We start from the raw sequence: 22,281 nt of genomic DNA, 5'->3' as shown, positions 1-22,281 counted from the left end.
TTATATAAATCAATTTTATTATAACATGTTCGAAAGTTTCTTGCGTTTGATGTTAAAATGGAAAAATAATCAAAAAATGTCGTTTATCCTTAAAAATATCTTGCCCATCTTTAAGAATGCTGTTCTTATTTATGATTTAAATATATGTTATTTTCATATAAATGGTTTTAAATTTTGACAGTTGCCACTGAAATGCCTCCTCGAATAGGAAAAATCAACAATATAGAAAAATTTGATGCGAAATTTTTTAATATGTCGATCAAAGAAGCTCATATGCTTGATCCTGGAAGTAGAGTAGTGCTCGAAAACACCTATGCAGCAATTGTTGACGCAGGTATCGATCCTGCAGAACTGCAGGGAACTAGGATGGGAGTTATCACAGCAATGTCAGGTTCCGATTCATTGCTCGCTGAAATATACGAAAAGACTCATGTATGTCAATAATTTTATTATTCCAGACTCATGTATGTGAATAATTTAATTATTCAAAATCGATAAGAAACACTCTTAAAACTATATGAACGTATTAATATGTATATATAAGGATATTGTAACAAAAAAATTTTAATATACATATATTAATTATATATATTTTAATATATATTAATTACATATATTAAAAATATATTAATATAAAAATTGTATCGTAATTAGATTGCTGGATTACCCATACTTGGTTGCAGTAAAAGTATGTTGGCAAATATAATTTCTTACTGGCTCAACGTTACTGGACCATCATATAACATCGATACTGCATGTAGTTCGAGCCATTTCGCTATGGTAGAAGCTTACAATTTGATTCGATCTGGATTTTGCGATGCAGCTATTGTCGCTAGTATCAATTTGTGCATTCATCCTCTTATAACTCTACAGTTTTATCTTTTGGGTATATCAAAAATAATATTACTATCAAAGATGTTGTATTCCAGATTGTTAAATGGTTTAAGTTATTTATTGATGCATTAATTAATACAATATATTTGATCTAATAGTTTCTCTTTTCAAAATATACCAATATAACTGATTCGCTTATTTAATATATTTATCAAAATTTTTAAATATCTGATAAATCAATTAAGACACCGAGAATAAAAAAGTAAATTATATTTTTCATATTCAATCGAAATAAATTATTAATATTATTTTAGGAGTTTTATCCGGCGATGGCTACAGTAAACCTTACGATGAAGAAGGTACCGGTTACATGCGTAGCGATGCGGCTACAGTAGTGTACTTGCAAAAAGCAAAGGATGCAAAAAGAATTTATGCGACTTTTGTTTATGGTAAAACTAATTGCGATGGTTTTAAAGAAGAAGGAATTACTTATCCATCATTAGATAAACAAAAATTATTATTGGAAGAATTTTACAAAGAATGTAACGTTTCGCCGCTTGAATTATCTTATTTAGAAGCTCACGCAACTGGCACTATAGCCGGCGATCCCGTGGAGCTTCAAGCAATAGACGAAGCTATATGCATCAAAAGAGATTTTCCTCTATTAATGGGTTCAGTAAAATCGAATGCTGGACATTCTGAATGCGCTAGCGGTCATTCTCAAATTGCGAAGGTAAAGTTTACCACAAAGATTTACAGAATAGAGTTAATACATCTATGTAATCTAATATATATATATATATATATATATATATATATATATATATATACAGGGTGTTCGCCGCGCTCGTAGTATCAGATTACAGAGGGACGATTCTCGTCGCCGCGCGCTTTTACTCACGCAGATTGGTCGATCTTCTTTATTTAATTTTTCATTAATTATTGCGACAATTACAAAACAATAGAGGTCATTCGTTCTTAATTTGAGCCATTCTACTTTCTTATTTCGTCAAGGTCGAAAATTGACGGACACTCTGTATATAAATTTTTATATTTTCCTAATTTATCTGTCATTTTTTATTATTTATTAGAATTATTATTTATTAGAATTATAAAACTAAAATATTATTATCTATATGCATTATAATAAATATATTTTCTTTGTAAAGGTTTTAATAGCGATGGAAACTGGTATAATTCCTCCTACTATACATTTTAAACATCCACGAAAGGATATGACTGCTATCATTGAAGGAAGAGTAAAAATAGTTACTGAACCGACAGAATGGAAGGGTGGCTACGTCGGTATTAATTCTTTCGGATTTGGTGGTGCTAATTCCCATATATTATTGAAATCAAATCCGAAAATTAAAGTCAATGAAACAAATAATAATTTACCTAAGCTTGTAGTTATATCTGGACGTACCAAAGATGCAGTTAAAATCATATTAGATGACGTGAGTATATACTACTATTAAATAATTTAACGAAAAGGATAAAAAAATATATTAATACGAAATAAAAGGTAAAAATGATTTAAAAGTTTATATAAAAAATTTTTTAAAATCATTATTATGATAAGTAAATTATATTTGTTTAAAGTATATTAATCATATTAAAATAATAATTTTAAGATTGACATCTGAATATAAAAGTTATAGAGATAAATTCAAATTGATTTTAGTCAATGAAAATGAAAAAAAGAGTAGAAAATTATATGAATAGGTCTAACATATAGGTTTAACATATTAAAATCGATTGTTCTAGAAACGGATCTGTTAATATATCTATTTGTATAAAGTGAATAAATAATATCCAACATGACAACGAAATAAATTATAGAATATTTTAGAGGCATTCAGATTTTTCAAAATCAAATATATAAAAACATTTACTTAACTAAATTTCTATTTATAATTAATTTAAAGAAGAATAATCCATTAAACTGTTATAAGATAATTATACTTTCACAATTATATTAAAGATATAACTAATATATTTTTATAGATACGGAGTCGGCCAATAGATGTAGAATATATATCTCTCTTACATCGTATTCATAGCGGCAATATAAAAGATCATCCTTACAGAGGATACATAATTGCTGGATCCAAAATAACTGATAATGCAATAATTAAAAGGAGATGCAACTTATATACGAAAAGACCGATTTGCTTCATATTTTCTGGAATTGGATCTCAGTGTTTTAATATAGGCAAGTAAATCATTATATATTACAATGTAATAATAATTATTAAGATGTTTATTTGTCAATTAACGTTTAACGATTTTTAAATTATACATATATATTCTTATAAACAATAAAATTATAAGCAATTATAATATTTCCAGTTAATAAATTTTTATTAAATAATTGTTTAAGTTACATTTAGATGTAAAAAGTCTATCCTTTGATATAAACTATATAATACTAAACTAAAATATAATAATGATACTATAGAAAGCATATGCAAAACAAAGATAAGCGATTTCTCATTTATGTATGTTTAGAATAATTATGTAAAAATATTACATTATTTAAAATAATTATCGACAACGTCGTATGTAATATAATTATATGTTTTTAAATATTGATACATATATATATTTTTTAAATATTGATACATAAATATTGATACATATATACAGGGTGAATCATAATGGTTGTAACAACCTTTTACCATTAGAAATCAATTATCGACTGCAACTGTAATCAATCGAATAATTCATAGATGACAGCTGCTTGGATCGACCGTGTCTGCAGTAACATACAAGCGAGTTAAATACTGTGAATCAAATAATATACATATTCTATGCATACTTTTCTAATATATTTAACTCTTTTATGTACATATTTTTCTTTCTACACGGTTTTTTTCTAATAACGCGATTTCTTATTATTGTGAAACGTATCTGCCACATAAAAAGAGATATCTTTTGCATTCGTGTATTTTTTAATACGATTTTTTTTAAATAATGGTATTTTAATACATAGAATTTGACGGCGATTTTTTCCATTCTTACACAAATCATTTTAACGTGTAAAAAGAGTTGGATTGGTAAACGATACAAAAGTATTCCTTTTTTATAAAAAAAAATGCGTAATTCTACTTTCTACAAGAAATATTCTGCTGTAGATATTAAGAATGTAAAAGTTATAACTTAGAAAATTAATAATAAGTAGAATAATTCTTGTAGAAAGCAGAATTACGCATTTTTTTAATAAAAAAAGAATACTTTTGTATCTTTACCAATCCAACTCTTTTTACGCGTTAAAATGATTTGTGTAAGAATGAAAAAAATCGCCGTCAAATTCTATGTATTAAAAAATCATTATTTAAAAAAAAATCGTATTAAAAAATACACGAATGCAAAAGATATCTCTTTTTATGTGGCAGATACGTTTCATAATAATAAGAAATCACGTTATTAGAAAAAAACCGTGTAGAAAGAAAAATATGTACATAAAAAAGTTAAATATATTAGAAAAGTATGCATGGAATATGTATATTATTTAATTCACAGTATTTAACTCGCTTGTACGTTACTGCAGACACGGTCGATCCAAGCAGCTGTCATCTATGAATCATTCAATTGATTACAGTTGCAGTCGGTAATTGATCTCTAATGATAAAAGGTTGTTACAACCATTATGATTCACCCTGTATATAGGTCGAGCTTTAATGGAATTTCCAGTATTCGCTAAAGCAATCCAAAAATGCGATACTGTTTTGAAACCTTATGATGTATTTGTCACAGATATTTTAATAAATAAAGACAAATATATTCTCAATAACGTAATCAACTTATTTGTAGGCCTTATTGGATTACAGGTATGAACAAAAATATGTTGTCTATATATATCGTGGAATTATTTTGTATTATCTAATGTGTGTGAAGCGCCGTATCTTTAAAAAAATTAATATTTCATAAAAATTCAAAATTTTTGTACATAAAATAAAATTGAAAAGAGTCTTTCATATATTACATAATTGTATGCAGAAAGTTAAATTTGTAGTAATATTTTAAAATATTATTTTATTTAAAAGAAAAATAGAAAATGTTAATGTTGAAATTTATAAAAAAATATGTATATTACAGATCGGAATAGTTGATCTCTTAATAAGTATTGGTATCACTCCTGATATTATAATGGGTCATTCTATTGGTGAATTGGTTTGTGGATATGCCGATGGATGTTTGACGGCCGAAGAAACCATCATGATGGCTTATTATGTAGGTTTAGCATTTCTTAAGTCAAAAATAATAGATGGCTTGATGGCTGAAATTAATTTAGATTTTAAAACTATGAAAAATATGTGTCCATCGGATATCGATATAGTTTGTTACAATAGTTCGCATAATTATATTGTGAGTGGACCAACAAGCTCTATAAGAGCATTCCTCGCTAAGCTACAGGTTTGGAAACATTTAAAAAGTACAAATAATATATCTATGCTTTTAATTACGTTCGATTAAATAAATAATTTATTTAAAAAAATTTATTTCTGTTTAGAATGACAACGTTTCTGTAAAAGAAATTTCCTGTGGACATGTACCTTTTCATAGTCGTTACGTCGAGCCTGCAAGAGTTAAACTTTTGGAATACTTGAATCAGATATTGCCACAGAAAATCTCTCCGAGCTCAAAGTGGTTGAACATGTTGAATAAATCTTATGAATGGTTCAGCACATCTTCAAATACCTCGTATCTAGCAAAATATTATACAAATAATCTGTTAACCCCGGTAGTATTTTCAGAAGCTGTGCGTTTTATTCCAAACGACGCGGTGACGATTGAGATAGCGCCGCATGACATTTTACAATACATTCTTAACGATTCATTAAAGGCATCTGTGACAAATGTCGCGTTATACAAATTCTCTCACAAATCCGACGTTGAAATATTCTTACATGGAATTGGAAAACTTTATAATGCAGGATTACAGCTGCAAATCGCAAATTTATATCCGGAAGTTAAGTTCCCTGTGAGTCGTAATACACCGATGATTTCTCATCTTATAAGGTAAATTTTGCTTAATATAAGATTTTAAATTTTGCTTAATATAAGATTTTTCAACGTTATGTTTATTACAGTAAAACAGCAGAATTTTAAAAACAAAAAAATAAAATGCATTATTTTTAATGACGTTAAACATTAATAACGCTGTTATATTGTAAAATTAATGACATGTTTTACAGATGGGATCATTCCGAAGATTGGTATGCATACCGTTATATTGCACAAAGAAAACTTGACATTGGGGAAGCAATTGTTACCATTAATTTATTAGATGATGAATTTACATATATGACCGGGCATGTCGTTAATAGAAAAAATTTATTACCGGCTACAGGATATCTTTTCCTGATATGGCAAATGATCGGCTGGTTGAAAAAGCGAAATCATCTCGATATACCAATTGTATTTGAAAATGTCAATTTCCTACGTTCTACAGTTCTGTCGAAGCAAAATCTAGTCAATTTAACTCTTATGATCCAAAAGGGTAACTGATACAATTAAAATAATGTGATATAGATATATAAAGAGATAAAAATTTTTTAAGATATAAAATATGAATAAGTGAAAAATTCAATTGAAAAAAATATATTAAGAAAATATTTGTATCTAATAAACAAATTATTGACAGTTTGTCAATAAAGCAGCAGATTCGACCAAGAATTGCAATATATTAGTACTGTATTAAGCTTGTATTCTGTTAAAAAAGTAAACATTATGAAGAAATCTTTATCTCTAAATTTCTGCTGTCAGTTTACAGTAAAAAATGTTTTGTTAATTTTGTTGATTTGTTTGATCTTTATACATATCATTTTTATTTTTATCTTTGCTATTTTAATTAATGTAATGCTAAAAATCTATGCTCGAAAGATTGCAATTTAAAGATACCATAGCTAAGTTAATTTTCTGTAATTTATTAAAATTATTGGTTACCCAATATAACTAAGTTTTTTACGCAAATGCATATCAGAAGTAGCACTTATCTGACCATTAATAATGCTATAGGAACACTTTTATTAAAATAAAAATTTATTTTTATTTATTTAACTTGCAAATTGTGTACTATGATTGGTATTTACTTTCCACAATTGAAGGCCAGCTGGAATTTATTCTTTGTTAAAAACATCCACTCTTTATGACACATAGTATAGAATTTCTTTATAAAACATATAAAGATAGAATAGAATTTCCGTTTATAAATTAAATATTCATACAAGAAATTGATAATCGTATTCTTATAGATAGTTGCAAATTTGAAATAATCGAAGGGGACAGTCCTGTCGTCACTGGAACAGTACGAATTCCAATCAATATTGAAGACGAAAAAATATGTAGCACATTTGTTGATCGAAATGACAATGACAAAGAGGAGATGAATATAAAAGATATTTACAAAGAATTGAAACTTCGTGGTTATCAATATACCAACGAATTTCGTGGATTAAGAAGCGCGTCAATCACAGGAAAGAATGGTCATATTGCCTGGACTGACAATTGGGTAACGTTTATGGACAATATATTACAGATGATGATTTTAGGGCAGGATTCGAGAAGCCTTTTTGTACCAACAAAAATTCGTAAAGCGGTAATCGATCCAAAATCTCACATAAAATATATTGAAAAACTTTCAAATAAAAAAAAACGTAAGTATTACAGAATTATAAACTATATACGTATTTAATCGAATATTATTTTTCGAAAAATATATACTTGATATGCTATTATATTGTCTTTATATCCGCAGAAGTCCTTGTACAAAATTATAAGCACTTAGATGTTTTGATATCTGGAGGAATAGAAATACATGGTCTCGTAGCTACAGCTATATCTCGTCGACAAAATGTAGCCAACCCCGTTTTTGAAGAGTACAAGTTTGTTGCTCATCGAGATTTGAATATGACATCTTTGCAAGATGCAATAAGAATGTCGGTGCACGTTGCACTTGAGTGCCATAACATGATAAACGTAAAAATCATTGAATTTATCGAAAGTAGCGACGAAGTGATGCCGGAGAATTTAAATTCTTTACATGTTTATAAAATTTTAGACGACTTACCGCAAATTTGTTACAATATCAAAATAGTAACGAGTAACGAACGATTCAAAGATATTTCTTTGCCCGACAATATTTCTACGATGGAATTTGATAAACTGACGAAAAATGAAAATTGTTTGATGATTATAGGTTTCGGAATTTTAACAAAAAATAGAAACGATTTATACGAACAATTGTTGTCTGCCATAATGCCAAGAGGATTTCTTCTGACATTGGAAGAGTTAGATGCTATTTACGATTACTCATGTCTGGACAAATATGGATTAAAAGTAATTTTGGAAAAACGCACCAATGATAAGACAATTATATTATTAAGAAAAATACAAGATTTTAAGACGAATCAGCAGATTGTGCATGTAAATAATTACGAATTTTCGTGGATAAATGAGATTAAATCATTCATGAACGTGGAAAATGACAACATAAATACGAGGATTATAATCGTCGCAGAAGGGGACTTCGAATGCGGTCTACTCGGCCTTGTCAATTGTTTGCGAAAAGAACCGGGTGGTGAAATGATTAGAAGTGTATTTATTCAAGATGGAGATGCGCCTGCTTTTTCATTGCAAGAATCGTTATATATGAGGCAGCTACAACTGGATTTACCCATCAATGTTATACGTTCCGGCATTTGGGGATCCTACAGACATTTTCCATTATCATTATTAGAACCAAAACTCGTACAGAATGCTTATGTTTCTCAAATGGTACGATTTTAAGAAGATTCGGATTTTTATATTTAGGAAAATAGTGATAATTCCCTTAATAAATTAAGAAATAGTTTTTTATTGTAATTTTAAGAAGCTTAAAATAACTTGTTATATTTATTTATTTTAGGTGCGAGGTGATCTGAGTACTCTTTGTTGGATGCAAAGTAGGATATCTTTCGTTAACAATAATAAAGAAAATCTAGTAAGAGTAGTTTATGCATCTATCAATTTTAGAGATGTCATGATAGCTAGCGGTAGACTCGCCATTGAATCTATTACAACCGAACGAAATAATAATTCTTTAATTGGAATGGAATTTGCTGGTTTTAATAAAACTGGGCAAAGAATAATGGGATTATGTTCAACAGGGTAAGCGAATATTAGATAAAAACTTGATAAAATCTTAATATGTATGTGAATAGAATCTTAATGTGTATATTCTTAATAAAAATAAACGAATATTCTAAACGTATATTCTTAATAAAATAAATTTTGTATATTTAAATTAGAAACGTTTTCGATGAAGTAAAAAATGAAAAAATTGCTATATTTTACATGCTTCTTTTCATTCTTTACCTAATCTTTACATATTATTCACAAAAAATATTTAAAAAATATTTCTTTGACTTAATTTTAACATAATATATTTTTATATGATTTTCTAAATTATATTATTTTCAGAGGAATGACAAATATTCTCATAACTGACAAATATCTTAGTTGGATCATACCTGACATGTGGACGATGGAAGACGCTGCGACGGTTCCTTGTGTATATGGCACGTGTTATTACGCTTTGTATTTGAATGGTAAAATGAAAAAAGACGACAAAATATTGATTCACTCTGGTACGGGAGGTGTTGGTCAAGCTGCCATTTATCTTGCCCTTTACGAGGGTTGCGAAGTGTTTACGACGGTTGGGAGTATCGAAAAACGAGACTTTATAAGAAAAACGTTTCCTTCTATTCCCGAGGATCACATTGGAAACTCTCGTGATACGAGCTTCGAACAAATGATTATTCAGGGAACAAAAGGTCGCGGAGTGAATATCGTATTAAATTCTTTAGCTGAAGAGAAACTACAAGCGTCCGTCCGTTGCTTAGCAAAGGGTGGTCGTTTTCTCGAGATTGGAAAGTTTGATATGGTCTCCAATAATCCTCTAGAAATATTTGCATTTTCAAAAGGTATTAGTTTTCATGGCATCTTATTGGATAAGTTATTTTCTGCAGAACCAGAGAGTAAGGCAATACTACGGAACAAGTTAATGGAAGGCTTAAAGAATGGCGCCATCAAACCGTTATGCAGAAAAGTTTTTGAAAAGCATGAAATAGAAACTGCTTTTAGATATATGGCTGCTGGAAAGCATATTGGAAAGGTATGATGGTTTCTTAATGTACGAATACTTCTGTCTATTTTCCTTAATTAAAATTTAAAATTCAACGTAAGTTGTGACGCGAACTTTTCAGATTAAGTATTTCACATTAAGTATTTTCACATTAAGTATTATTATCAAGAGATTTTAAAATAACAAAATTAAATAGCTTTTTCTGATGTATCTTCTTAACTATGTTGTAATATGTAAAAGTTATCCATTATGCTTCTTTTCTCTTTATGTTTGTTCCGTATGTTCCGACCAGAATCTAGATCGCGGAACTTATCTATCGATCACGAAATCCTCAGATGCTCGCGCGACTTCTCCGAAAACTCCATCATTCTTATCGCGATACATACAATTAAGCGCCATTCCTTCGCGTTCACTGAAAAGTTCTGGCGCCATACTCTAACTGCGAGCTTGCGCCTAATTCCGGCGCACAGGATCTATCGATCTGCCAATCCTCAAACGATTTATAACGCGTCAACAATTAATTGGTCCATGTAAGCAGGAAGAAAGCTTCCTCCTTCTGCTCCGACTTGCGTGCCTTCTTCTTGTTCCGCCGTTTGTTGCTCCAACATCGCGCCGCTCCTCGGTGGTTGTTTTCTCGAAGTACCGCGAATGAAATTTGCTGTGAGAGTTTCACATTTGTGTGTAATTAAATTCGCGTGTAATTAAAGTCGCAAATCGAAGGCGAGTTTCGTCTTGTTGGTCCCGCGCGTGGTCAAATAAGGAAAGTGAAATCTTCCTCGCCGCGTATGCGGATTCTCTGTTATCTTGGCTATCGTAGCACCGGGGAGAAATTCGAGAGCATGTGCGAAAGAAATATTTTCCAACGGTCCGCGTAATATCAATTGACTGTCGCGTGAATAATCAAATTTCATGAACATTGTAAGTACATATTTGTGACTCTTATACATAGAACAACTCTGATTCTTTTACGCTTTCCGCGTATCGATTCCCATTTGGGAGCGATCCCACGCCTGATCCCAATTAATTATCTTAATTCCTATACAATGTTCATTTGGAAAAACTCTCCTTTTTTTAAAGATTTTTTATCAACTCTTTTAAATCTCTTTACAAATACATTTTATTTGATAATTTATTCATTTTTATAGGTTCTTATCTGTAATATTCATTTTTTCTAATAGCTTCTTGCCTTTTGTATGTTCTTCTTTTTTCCTCTTCCTGATACTTCAAAATATAATGTAATATTATTTACAGATAATGATAAAAGTTCAAAAAGAAGTTGAACTGGAAGCACCTATACTTGCACATCCCCGGTATTATTGCCTGGAACACAAATGCTACATCGTTATAGGTGGTCTAGGTGGCTTCGGTCTAGAATTAATTGATTGGTTAATTTTACGTGGCGCAAGAAATTTAGTATTAACTTCGCGAACTGGGATAAAAAATGGTTATCAGCAATCAAGAATAACGTTATGGCAATCTTACGGTGTGAATGTTCAAATCGTTACATCTGCTGATATTTCGAAATACGAAGACTGTAAATCTATATTGCAATTTGCCGAAGAACAAGGTCCCGTGGATGCTATATTCAATCTCGCAGTTGTGTTGAAAGATGACATATTCAAGAATCAGTCCCCACAAGCATTCGAAGATTCTTTTATATCAAAGGCATGGACGACGAAAAGGATGGACGAATTATCAAGAACAATTTGTCTTCAGCTCCGACATTTTGTTGTTTTTTCTTCCGTTTCATGTGGAAGAGGTAACGCGGGCCAAACAAATTATGGAATGGCAAATTCCGTAATGGAAAGAATTTGTGAAAGAAGAATGAAAGAAGGTTTACATGGTTTGGCTATACAGTGGGGCGCGATTGGTGACGTAGGACTTGTCGCAGATATGCAAGAAGATGACAAAGAACTTGTTATTGGTGGTACATTGCTACAAGAAATATCCTCCTGCTTGGACACATTAGAAGCGTTCTTGCTACAAGATCGGTCAATTGTAAGCAGCATGGTTGTTGCTGAGAAAAAAAAAGATTCTGGCGAAGCAACAAATCCATTTGAAGCGGTTGTAAACATTTTGGGTAAATTTATTAAGTATATATTATGTAAAAGATTCGCTTATACAAAATAAATTTTTATTGCAAAAAATATAAATTTTAATAATTCTTATATTGCAGTTTCAAGATTAGATAAGATCTGATTAATCATGTGTAAATATTTAATTCTTTCTTTAATTTTAAAATAGGATTGAAGAATCCAAACATGGCGGCACCAAACATGTCACTGGCTGAACTAGGCATGGATTCAATGATGGCAGTTGAGATTAAACAGAGATTGGAGACAGAATTCGATATTTTATTGACGGCACAAGATATTCGAAATCTCACTTTTGCAAAACTTAGAAAATTGACAAATACATCTGAACAAGGAAAGATATATCGAAAAGATGAAACCGAAGCTAATGTAAATAGTTTGGACGGTTTAAAAACATTGACTCGAAAACTTAACGATTCAGACTTGAGTCCAGACATTTATGTTAAACTCGATACAGAGAGGAAAGTTGCTGGGAGTGAAATATTCCTTATACCAGGAATCGACGGGTGTGCAAGTGTATATAAACTGATAGGATCGAAAATTAAATCTTCGGCGATATGTTTGCAACATGGTGTACTTAATATGCCGGGTGTTACTCGTTCAGTAATGAAATCAGCAGCATATCTTCTACCTGTACGAAATTATACTATAATTTGTTTGAAATCATTATTTAAATAAAATACATGCGCGCCATTTTTACATATAGTTTTCTACATGTTTGCTTATTTTTTCAGCACGTATTGGAGAAAATACAAAGTCGAAAAGAATTTATAATTATCGGTTATTCATTTGGATCTTTAATTGCCATTGAATTAGCGAGATTATTAGAAGCTGAGAATTTCTCCGGACGTTTAATACTTATAGATGGAGCTCCTGATCAAATAAAATTCTTGCTTAAGAAATCTTTATCTCATACTACAGAACAAGAGTTACAAAATGATGTTTTACTTTTTTTAATCCAATTGTATCTTAACTCTAATATTGAAACGGTTAGTCAATTATTAAAAATATATATGTATAGTTAATAGAATAGTATATAGTTAATAGAATAAGAGGACAAATTTTGAAATAATTTGTTAGAATATGCTTTAAAATTATAAAATAAGCTAAATTTTTTATTTGATTATTTTATTATATTATTTTATATACTCTAAATTACAAAGATTTTGTAAAATTTCTTTAACTTCTTACGTAATTTAAATTATATGATAATTTAAATTATATGAAATAACATAATATAATACAAGCATATTATTTTATTATAAATGTTTACTTTAGGTTAGCTAGAAAAATTTTTATTTGCACGTATGTTACAGAAGATACATTTCTAAGTAATACACCGTTTGAATTTTGCGGTAATCTCTTTTCGTTTTTGGGATGTGCACTTTTGAAGTTTCATACTTTTATGTCATCCTTTCACGTTTCTATTTCTGTGTTTACATTTGCTCATCACGGTTTTATTATATACAGTTTACTTATGTGTTTATATTTTTTTGTTTACGTTTGCTCGTTATCGCTTTTATGTCGCTAAACTATAGAATTATTGTTTAGTTTCGCTAAAAATCTTGAAGCCAGTGTAACATTTAATAAGTGTTTGTAATACAAACTTTGTATGTAACTTTCTTCGTTTTGCAAAGTACACGCGTGGATATCGTGTGTTCCGCTCGTCTCTACGGGGGCTCCATTTTCGGAAGATCTAATTCAATTCGTGTCTGAATTATGGAATATATCTAGCTTTGCATAGAAAGTTACAAACTTATATAAACTCATGAACCATATGAACCATGTGAAGCGAAATGTCATATGTTAAAATAAGATATTTCCTTACACTTCACAGACACAGATAAGGTTAAATAAGGTTATAGGTTTCATCCGAAAGTGGAGCCCCCCCATAGGGAAGAGGGGGGACAGAACACACGGTGCCCACGCATGTACTTTGCAAGACAAAACAAAATTTACAAATACATATATTCTATTAAATATATTTCTCCTTAAACATATATGACGTGGTAAAATTATATTCTATTCATGAAACTTTTTGTTAATAACTATTTAATAAATAAAGCGGCTAAAACCTTCTGAAAATTATTCAGGAAGACCTCGGTAAATGTAAACAGAAAAATATAAATATTTAGAAACATATTTAGAATGTAACAAAAAGATGATACAAGTAAATATAAAATTTCAAAATCGTATATCTCAGGAACAAGGAGAAATCGCCACAAAATTCAAATGGTATATTACTTAGGAAATATTCTCTACAACATATGTAAAAATAAAAATTTGTTGAACTGTATAAGCTAAACTAAACATTTACTTATTTTATTTCAGTTTAAAATGCAGATTGCCATTTTTTTGTACTAATACAATATTATTATTTACAGTTTAAATTAGAACTAAATAAGTGCAATACGTGGGAAGAGAAATTAGAACTATTTACTGCAAGCTTTTCGAAGGATATCAATGAATTAACTGTTGAAAATCAGAAATTGTTATGGTCGACGATATATGATCATATAATCGCTATACAAGATTATAATATAACATCATTGCCACGTCTTAAATCATCTATAACCTTATTAAAACCCACACTTGCGTCTACTTTTACTGAAGAAGATTATGGTGTACATAAGGTAAATTTGATTAGAGCGTAATATTTTGTCATTTTTAAGATTATTTTTATAAATAAAAAATATTTTTAGGTTACCGAAAGTGCAGTACAAATACATTATGTGGAAGGTACTCATATCACAATAATGGACAATGACAAAGTAGTATCACTTATTAACGAAGCATTGTAAATTATAAAAATATGAATAAGAAGAGAGAACTGTACCCGTTTTCTCTGTAATGATTCTATCTAGTAATAAAAAGAAATAAAGATAAACCTGAACCAATAACAAACAATAATATTGCTATTTAAATGTCTCCATTCCATATGTTAAGATTTAGCTAATTTTATTATTTAATTTACTTTATATATTATTTAACCTGTCACTATTCAAAATACGGTTAAATTACATATACTATAATGTTATATGTCATTCACTATAATGTTATATGTCATTAATATCTTACAGCGTTGCTAACGCAATTTTCTGTCGATATTTTTATGATATGTACTTTTATTATAATAACTATATATACTTTTGATAAAGTTTAAATGTTTTCTTATTTCCATATTACATTTAGAGCCAGTGTATTACAAACGACTTTGTAATAATTCAATGAGTTGATATAACTGTTTCTCAAATCGATGCTCATTTGAATTATTTACATTAATATATTTTTCATAATTAATCTGAATAATATTTTCTTACATTTCTATTTATGTAGCATATCTGACGTATCTTCGGGATTATTTGTAGATATTTAGGGGAGGGGGGTACAATGCCGAATACGTATACATTTACCAAGAGACTGCGAAACAGTTGGAGGGGAAGGGGATAACTGATTATTCCGAATCACTGCCGCGCGTGACTTGCAGACCATTTATAAGTACGTTGTTACGTCAAATAAATGCATATATCATAAGAGAATATTTTAATGTAATTTATCACTATGATTCTGACAATGTAATTATAATTATGGTTGGGTTTTATGGATTTTATATATAAATTTTATATATAAAAGTTACTTCATACATTTAATATTGTATACAATTTTTTTAATATCAAAGATAAATTAAACAATTAATATTGTATACAATTCTTTTAATAACAAAGATAAATTAAACAATTTACGTTATCTCGAATAATATCAAAAGAGTTTATTATACAATTATAAAGTATTATTCTATGTTTCTTAAACTTCTACATAAATTAAATTAAACAATAAGATAAATGCATACGAATTTATTAATATGAAATTTTGCTAAATCTATACGAATTTATTAATATGAAATTTTGCTAAATTAAAATTTTCTATATCCAATTTCACCAGTGATAAATGAACCCGTAAAAGGTTGATTGGAAAACTTTAACAGTCTAGTGAGATTGGTCAGTTATGGAAAAGGAATAATACGAGTGTTTTAATAATACATTTGCTTCTGACTATATAAACTGACTATACTAATTGATTGTTGTTAAAGTTATGATAGTTACGGCATGGAAACGTGGCGTGATGAAGTACTATAAATTGCATTCTTATAAATTATTTTTTTATTTCAGAAATAGTTGTAGAATATATCGTATAAAATTATTTAATATATATTATAATATAATTAAATATTATTAAAAGTATATTTAAAATAATTCTTCTTTTTCTTCCAATGGCATCACAGCTCAGGGTGAGCCTTAGCCTGTAACACTATGTTCTTCCACACATCTCTATTCCTTGCCTTCCTTTTCCAGTCCAACCGACATCCTCTTCAAATCATTCTCCACCTTCTTCTATCAGTGAGACCTCGTGGAATAAAATTAAATATATCTTTCTTTGGTAATAAGAAGGAAAACTTGTCAGATATATGTTATTACATTTTACAGTCTGTGGAAGAAAAAAGATGTACTACGATGTAATAAATGCATATCATCGTATAAATATGCAAAACTTAAATTCCTAGACCTATCCAGACCTTCACCTACGTTTGCTTACGTTAATTATTATGTAATTATCACTTTATGTCCTACATTCTATGTCTTGAACTTGAATTAGATTTGATTCAGATTTGTTAATTATGTCTTATCATTTTTCTATGTTTTATATGTTCTATGGACAAAAAAACTGTGTCGAATAAAATATTATTAAAAATCATTAAAAATCATTAAAAAATCATCAGGAAAAACTTCAATTAAGAAGCTGGTAAAGAAGATTAAATTACATAAAAAAACTTTAAAATCTGAAAATCTTAAAAATTATTGATACTCTAATCAAATTATAAATATATAAACACACAATAAATACAAATTCCTGATAAATAAGCTAATATTATAGAATCGCGAGTTAATTATTATGAATTTAATAATTTGTTTTTTCAGTTATATTTATATTTACCAATTTCATATCGGAAAATATTCATAAATAAATTACAGTTAAAAAAACACCGGGTTTTTTCCGCGTTCTTTTCGCGTTTTTAGACGAGATTTAATAAAAGAATTATCGTTGTTCCTTTTAAATAAACATTAATGAAAGTTGCGTGGCCCGTATCGCTGAGGAGTCGAAACGATTTTCATCATGGAGAATTATTTCTTATTGGTTCTTATGAGATCCATTCACGACGTCTAGTTCGATGCCCTGTTGAAAATTGGAGATATTTATTGTAAGATCGGATAAATTCGACAACGAATTATCAATAACATTATGTTCGACTTTGATGACATAAACAATAGTGTATTATTGTTTGTACGTTACGGTTTTGCTATCACTTGTTCGGTGATATTCGAGCAGTAAAGTAACGGGAAATGCTTCGTATGTTAATTAATTATTTAATAAATAATCATTTAATTAATCTATAAATTGAAAAACTTTTACAATTTATAGATACAATTTTCATGTATAACAGTATATGTTATAATCCGTAAAATATTTCGACAACGAATTATTGATAACACAGTGTTCGATTTTGGCAATATAAATAATAGCGCGCTATTGTTAATATGTTACGGCTTTATTATCATTCGCATGGTGATACTCGAGCGATAAAGTAGTGGTGCGAAACGCTTTGTATATTGTCGAATTTTTTTTCTAAACATGATTACGATTAGTATCAAAATATAATTTAATATAATTACTAATAATTACAAATAAATTAACTTATCATAAACGTTATGAAAATGTATCGCAACGATAAATCTTTATCGAATCGCAATCATTAATTACAGTGAATAAAAATTGAAAAAGGGAACATAAAAGAGGATAAAGAAATTAATTTTATTATGATCTTTTGATTATTGATGCTTATTATAATAATTTCTCTAACGATACTTATTAAAATTAAATAAATTTCGACCAATGTTTTAAATTTTCTTAATCGGTAATCACTCATAGAATATTTCAACGACGAATTATAACAATAACATAGTATAAGTCGGCCTTGGCGATATAAACAGTATCGAGGTAAGATTTATGACTTACGATCATTCGCACAGTAACCTCGAACAATAAAGTAGTGACGTTTCATATATTATCAAATTCTCTCTCTACATAGTCAATCTTGGCGATGTAAACAGTACCGCGGTAATATTTCTGACTTACGATCATTCGATCAGTGACTCTCGAGTAGTGACGTAGTGATGTGAGACGTTCCATATATTATCAAATTCTTTCTCTAACCACAATTACAAATGCAACGAGGAACTTTTCGTGAATGAACGTAAGTGCAACGAGGAATTCAAATGAGTGCAACGAGGATTGGAGTGCCACGAGGAAAAAGTGAAACAAAAGTAAAAAAGAAGGTCTTGGAAACAGATGGATGGATCAATAAGATATGATGTAAGTCATTAATATTATAATTATTTATTACATTAATTATTTATTATATTGTTACGTTCTCGTGTCTCATCCCCCTGAATGTATTCGCCACCTATTCTTTCGGCAGAAAGTCAGTCGACGGAAGAAGATCATTTCCGTGCGCGTTGTCAAGATGTTGTTAAACAATGACTGCCAGATAGTCCGAGGCCAGCTATCAAGTTGTGCGGACGCGCGTCTTATGTACTATATTACAAAATATATTTTAAATTATGTATTATATTATATATAAAATTATATATAATATAACCCTCCCATAGGGTACACCTTGTCGTGGTGGGAGGGCTTAGTACTTGGATGGTGCCTTGAGGTTTATCATAAATTTTTCTATTTACGATAAATCTTAAGGTGCTTGAATGGGAAGCTAAGTACCCTTTCGCGTCGTTGGTGCCGTCAACGTGCCGCGGACGGTAAGCGCTTCGTCAACGCGTCGCGTTAGGTATATACATATTAGGGAGTGCCGTTAAAGGTATATACATATTAAGTATATACATCGCGTGATCAAATATAAAATTTTTAATCGCATCGAAATAGTGCGGGAGTGCCGTTCAGTATCGCGCGTAAAATAACGAAAATAGCGATATAAAAATATCGCTCGCGAGTGCGGGAGTGTCGTTAAAAGTATCGCGCATCAACAACATGAGAGGAGGAGGAGGCCTAGGAGAGGCATCCTGCACCGGCGGAACAACCTGATGGTGAATATTATTATTTATATATTAATTGTTATAAATCGTTAACTTGTTATAAACAAATAATAATTTGATCTTATTATTTAAATGAAAGAGAAAGATTTTTATGAAAGTCATATAAAATTTTCTATTTAAAAAACAGTTTCGAAAATTTATAAAATTTTTCCATACATGTTTATCTGCTTATTATTTTACACATCGGATATAAAATTCCGCGCGATAAACATTTTTTTAAACATTAATTGCATTTTGTGAGCATTATTATAAATGAATTTTATATTTGTATGTTACAGACAACTAGCTTCGATAACAACTCCGCTGTTGCGCATCAGTGCCGGTGAGTGAAAAAAATGTTATTTTATTTTAAGGTAACGGATTCGTACACAGAGAAAAATGTATATTGTATTCAAGTAAATATTATTTATTTTAAGTATATTATAAGTTTGTATATCCGCAAATACATCATAAGTTTACCACAAGCATTAAATTTAATTGAATATATTCTGAATTTTAATAAGTGCAGTATTTTAATCAAGAATATTAAATTAAAACAAAAATTTGATTTGCTTATTTACCTGTACAAGAGTTGACGTAAAATAAGTTTGATTTTTCTTTGATACAGCTTTACAATATTCTTGAAGAGAAAATTAATTCTTCTTTGAGTACATGATAATGAGATTTTCTAACACTTGTGATGAGTATATTTTAAGACTATTATCAAGAATATATTCTTTGTTGAAGAAAACTATTACTTAAAAGAAGAAAAATAAACTAAATAATCGTCTTTCTTGGCAGTAGAATATTATATTTTTCTCTGTGTTGAGATTGCAGATGTAGATGTAGATTGTAGATTGTAGATAAATCCGTTGCCTTAAAATGGATGAGCTAGGATGGATTAAATTAAATAAATTAAATTAAATAATTTAATTAAATTAATTAAATTAAATAATTTAATTAAATTAATTAAATTAAATAATTTTAATAAGTTCTTTCGAACTTATGCTTTACATCTATTGTGAAAATATATTGAAATATTAATTAAAAAAAGAAGAGATCAAGAAAAGATTTTTTTGTAAAGATTTTATCTAATTTATTAAATAAAGGACACCCATTAACAATTATTAATTTTATCAATTTTTGATGCTAATTTATTCTTATAATATGCACTTATTTTCTAATTGCTCATAGCTCATCCATCGTAGAATTTGTTTGTAGATATTGTTTTTAAACTTTACTTTAACTTAATATAAAGCCAAATGATTAATTAATTAAATAATTTGTAATATGATAAATATACACACATTTATTATATATTTTATTATAAAATATAATTTATAGAAATTTGTAGTAATTTGGCTTTATTTTAGTTAAAATAAAGTTATATTCAATATTTAACGAGCGATCGTGAAATCGAACGATCGTTACTAAGTGAGCGTAAATATTTCACGCTCTTTTGCCGGTAATTATCCGGCAAAAGAAGGAGTAATCATCTCCTGCTTCAATCTCTGATTAGAGATCGAGAAAGAAAGTGGCCAGGATTAACGAAAGGTAGATTCAACTGGCCTGAAGAATATGGTTAACGCACGCAGTTAGGGAACGCGATTAGGGCATGCGGTTAGGGCACGTGGTTAGGGTACGTGACTAAAATATATATACATGATTAGGTGAGGTGATTAGAGATAGGTTCCTCAAATCTCGAATAATTTTAGTTAATCAGGAAGTAGGGTTGTTAAGGCTATTAAGTAAAATCATTAGAATTCCTCTATTGATATTAGGGTTGATAGGACTCTTAAGATCATTAGAATTTTGTAATAGTAGGATTGTTAGGGCTATTTAGCTTAAGGCTGTTTAGGCTATTAAGTAAGATTCATTCTTTCTTTTAATATTCCAATAATCCTAATTAAAATTATTTTAATTAAATTTATTTTTAAAAACATTGTAAAAATAAATATAACATGTTTTAAAAATAAAAATGTTTTAAAAATGAAAATGATTAAAATTATCTTCAGAAAAATTAAAGAAATTGCATAATTATTAACGTTTAAGAAATAACATAACATAACATGTTATATTTCATTTATAAACCTTATTATAAACATTAAAAATATATGTGTATTAAATCAAATATAATATTAAATCCAAATGTTAATGCTATCAATATCAAATTATTATATCAATGTTATTTAAATATTTGAATAAATCGAATATTATTATTTGATATTGATAGCATCATAAATTTATAAATTGTAAATTGTAAATTATAAATAGTTGTAATTGTATTTTAATTATAATCTAACATTGATATTTTATTTGTAAAATACCATTCAATTATAACTATAATTATATTATATGAAATTGTATTTACGATTGCAAATTCTTATGTAAATTACACGAAAAATTATCGAAAGTATACGTATAATGATTACATAATAGTAATTAAGATAAAGAAAATATTCATAAAGAAATATTCATAAAGAAAATATTCATCTTTTCGTTTGGTATATATAAGTATTTAATTCACTATTCGACTGATTGCATTCCGACTCGCTTTTTTATTCGATATATATAAGTATTTAATTAATTAATCGAACGATTGCATTCCGATTTATCTTTTCGTTCGATACATATAAGTATTTAATCAATTAATCGAACGATTGCATTTGGCTTGCCATTTTACTCGCCGCGTTACAGTGAATATCGCGCGAGAGAGGCAGGCAACATGCGCGGTGTCGTGCACGATTTCGATCGTTCGCGCGCATACGAAAAACGGCCAATTTATATCTCGACTTCCGGACGCGATAGCGATTTCGTTCTTTTTGCATAAAATTCTACACCATTTCGCGGCATTACCGTTTAAATCTCATCCTGATCGCCCGAAGAGCGGCTGACTTATAGTGAATATCTGAAATCTGCTTCTTGGACTCACACTTAAGTGTAATATTTATACATATACATATATATTTATATATGTATATATATATATATATATATATATATACGTTTTTTAAAATAAATTTAATTTATTCCATGATCTACATTTTTGATTTTTTAAATATACATACATATGTAT

The 22,281-nt window shown here is 28.9% G+C and overlaps 2 protein-coding genes across 5 annotated transcripts; both read left to right on the top strand.

The window, feature by feature from the left end:
• Positions 1-50: 50 nt before the first annotated feature.
• Positions 51-3,650, top strand: LOC112638687 (fatty acid synthase-like). Its single transcript, XM_025410814.1, has 6 exons — positions 51-432; positions 655-886; positions 1,149-1,567; positions 2,004-2,291; positions 2,842-3,049; positions 3,484-3,650. Exons 1-6 carry the CDS (start codon positions 193-195, stop codon positions 3,486-3,488), a joined length of 1,392 nt encoding a protein of 463 aa, XP_025266599.1. The 5' UTR covers positions 51-192; the 3' UTR covers positions 3,489-3,650.
• Positions 3,651-4,483: 833 nt separating this feature from the next.
• Positions 4,484-14,977, top strand: LOC105259522 (fatty acid synthase-like). 4 transcript variants are annotated; one of them, XM_025410812.1, is made up of 14 exons: positions 4,579-4,667; positions 4,936-5,070; positions 5,177-5,253; positions 5,351-5,859; positions 6,036-6,340; positions 7,095-7,496; positions 7,598-8,616; positions 8,747-8,988; positions 9,301-9,994; positions 11,216-12,044; positions 12,209-12,690; positions 12,792-13,046; positions 14,442-14,690; positions 14,760-14,977. In XM_025410812.1, exons 2-14 carry the CDS (start codon positions 5,031-5,033, stop codon positions 14,856-14,858), a joined length of 5,202 nt encoding a protein of 1,733 aa, XP_025266597.1. In that variant the 5' UTR covers positions 4,579-4,667; positions 4,936-5,030; the 3' UTR covers positions 14,859-14,977. The 4 variants fall into 4 exon arrangements, with proteins under 4 accessions (XP_025266595.1, XP_025266597.1, XP_025266596.1 ...); XM_025410811.1 differs by having other exon boundaries at positions 5,132-5,253; XM_025410810.1 differs by having other exon boundaries at positions 4,484-4,667; positions 4,936-5,253.
• Positions 14,978-22,281: the final 7,304 nt, after the last annotated feature.

This window comes from Camponotus floridanus, unplaced genomic scaffold (assembly GCF_003227725.1).
Source record: "Camponotus floridanus strain SB8 unplaced genomic scaffold, Cflo_v7.5 scaffold35, whole genome shotgun sequence".
Classification (NCBI taxonomy): domain Eukaryota; kingdom Metazoa; phylum Arthropoda; class Insecta; order Hymenoptera; family Formicidae; genus Camponotus; species Camponotus floridanus.
Note: the sequence above shows the minus strand (reverse complement) of the source record. Positions and strands in the feature narration are given on the sequence as shown.

Excerpts from the sequence above, each read along its gene's own strand:
- LOC105259522 (XM_025410810.1), top strand. The coding sequence starts at position 4,518 with ATGGAATTTCCAGTATTCGCTAAAGCAATCCAAAAATGCGATACTGTT. Across the intron at positions 5,254-5,350 it reads CATTCCTCGCTAAGCTACAG|AATGACAACGTTTCTGTAAA; the intron begins GTTTGGAAACAT and ends ATTTCTGTTTAG. Across the intron at positions 5,860-6,035 it reads ATGATTTCTCATCTTATAAG|ATGGGATCATTCCGAAGATT; the intron begins GTAAATTTTGCT and ends CATGTTTTACAG.
- LOC112638687 (XM_025410814.1), top strand. The coding sequence starts at position 193 with ATGCCTCCTCGAATAGGAAAAATCAACAATATAGAAAAATTTGATGCG. Across the intron at positions 887-1,148 it reads TCTACAGTTTTATCTTTTGG|GAGTTTTATCCGGCGATGGC; the intron begins GTATATCAAAAA and ends ATATTATTTTAG. Across the intron at positions 2,292-2,841 it reads TTAAAATCATATTAGATGAC|ATACGGAGTCGGCCAATAGA; the intron begins GTGAGTATATAC and ends ATATTTTTATAG.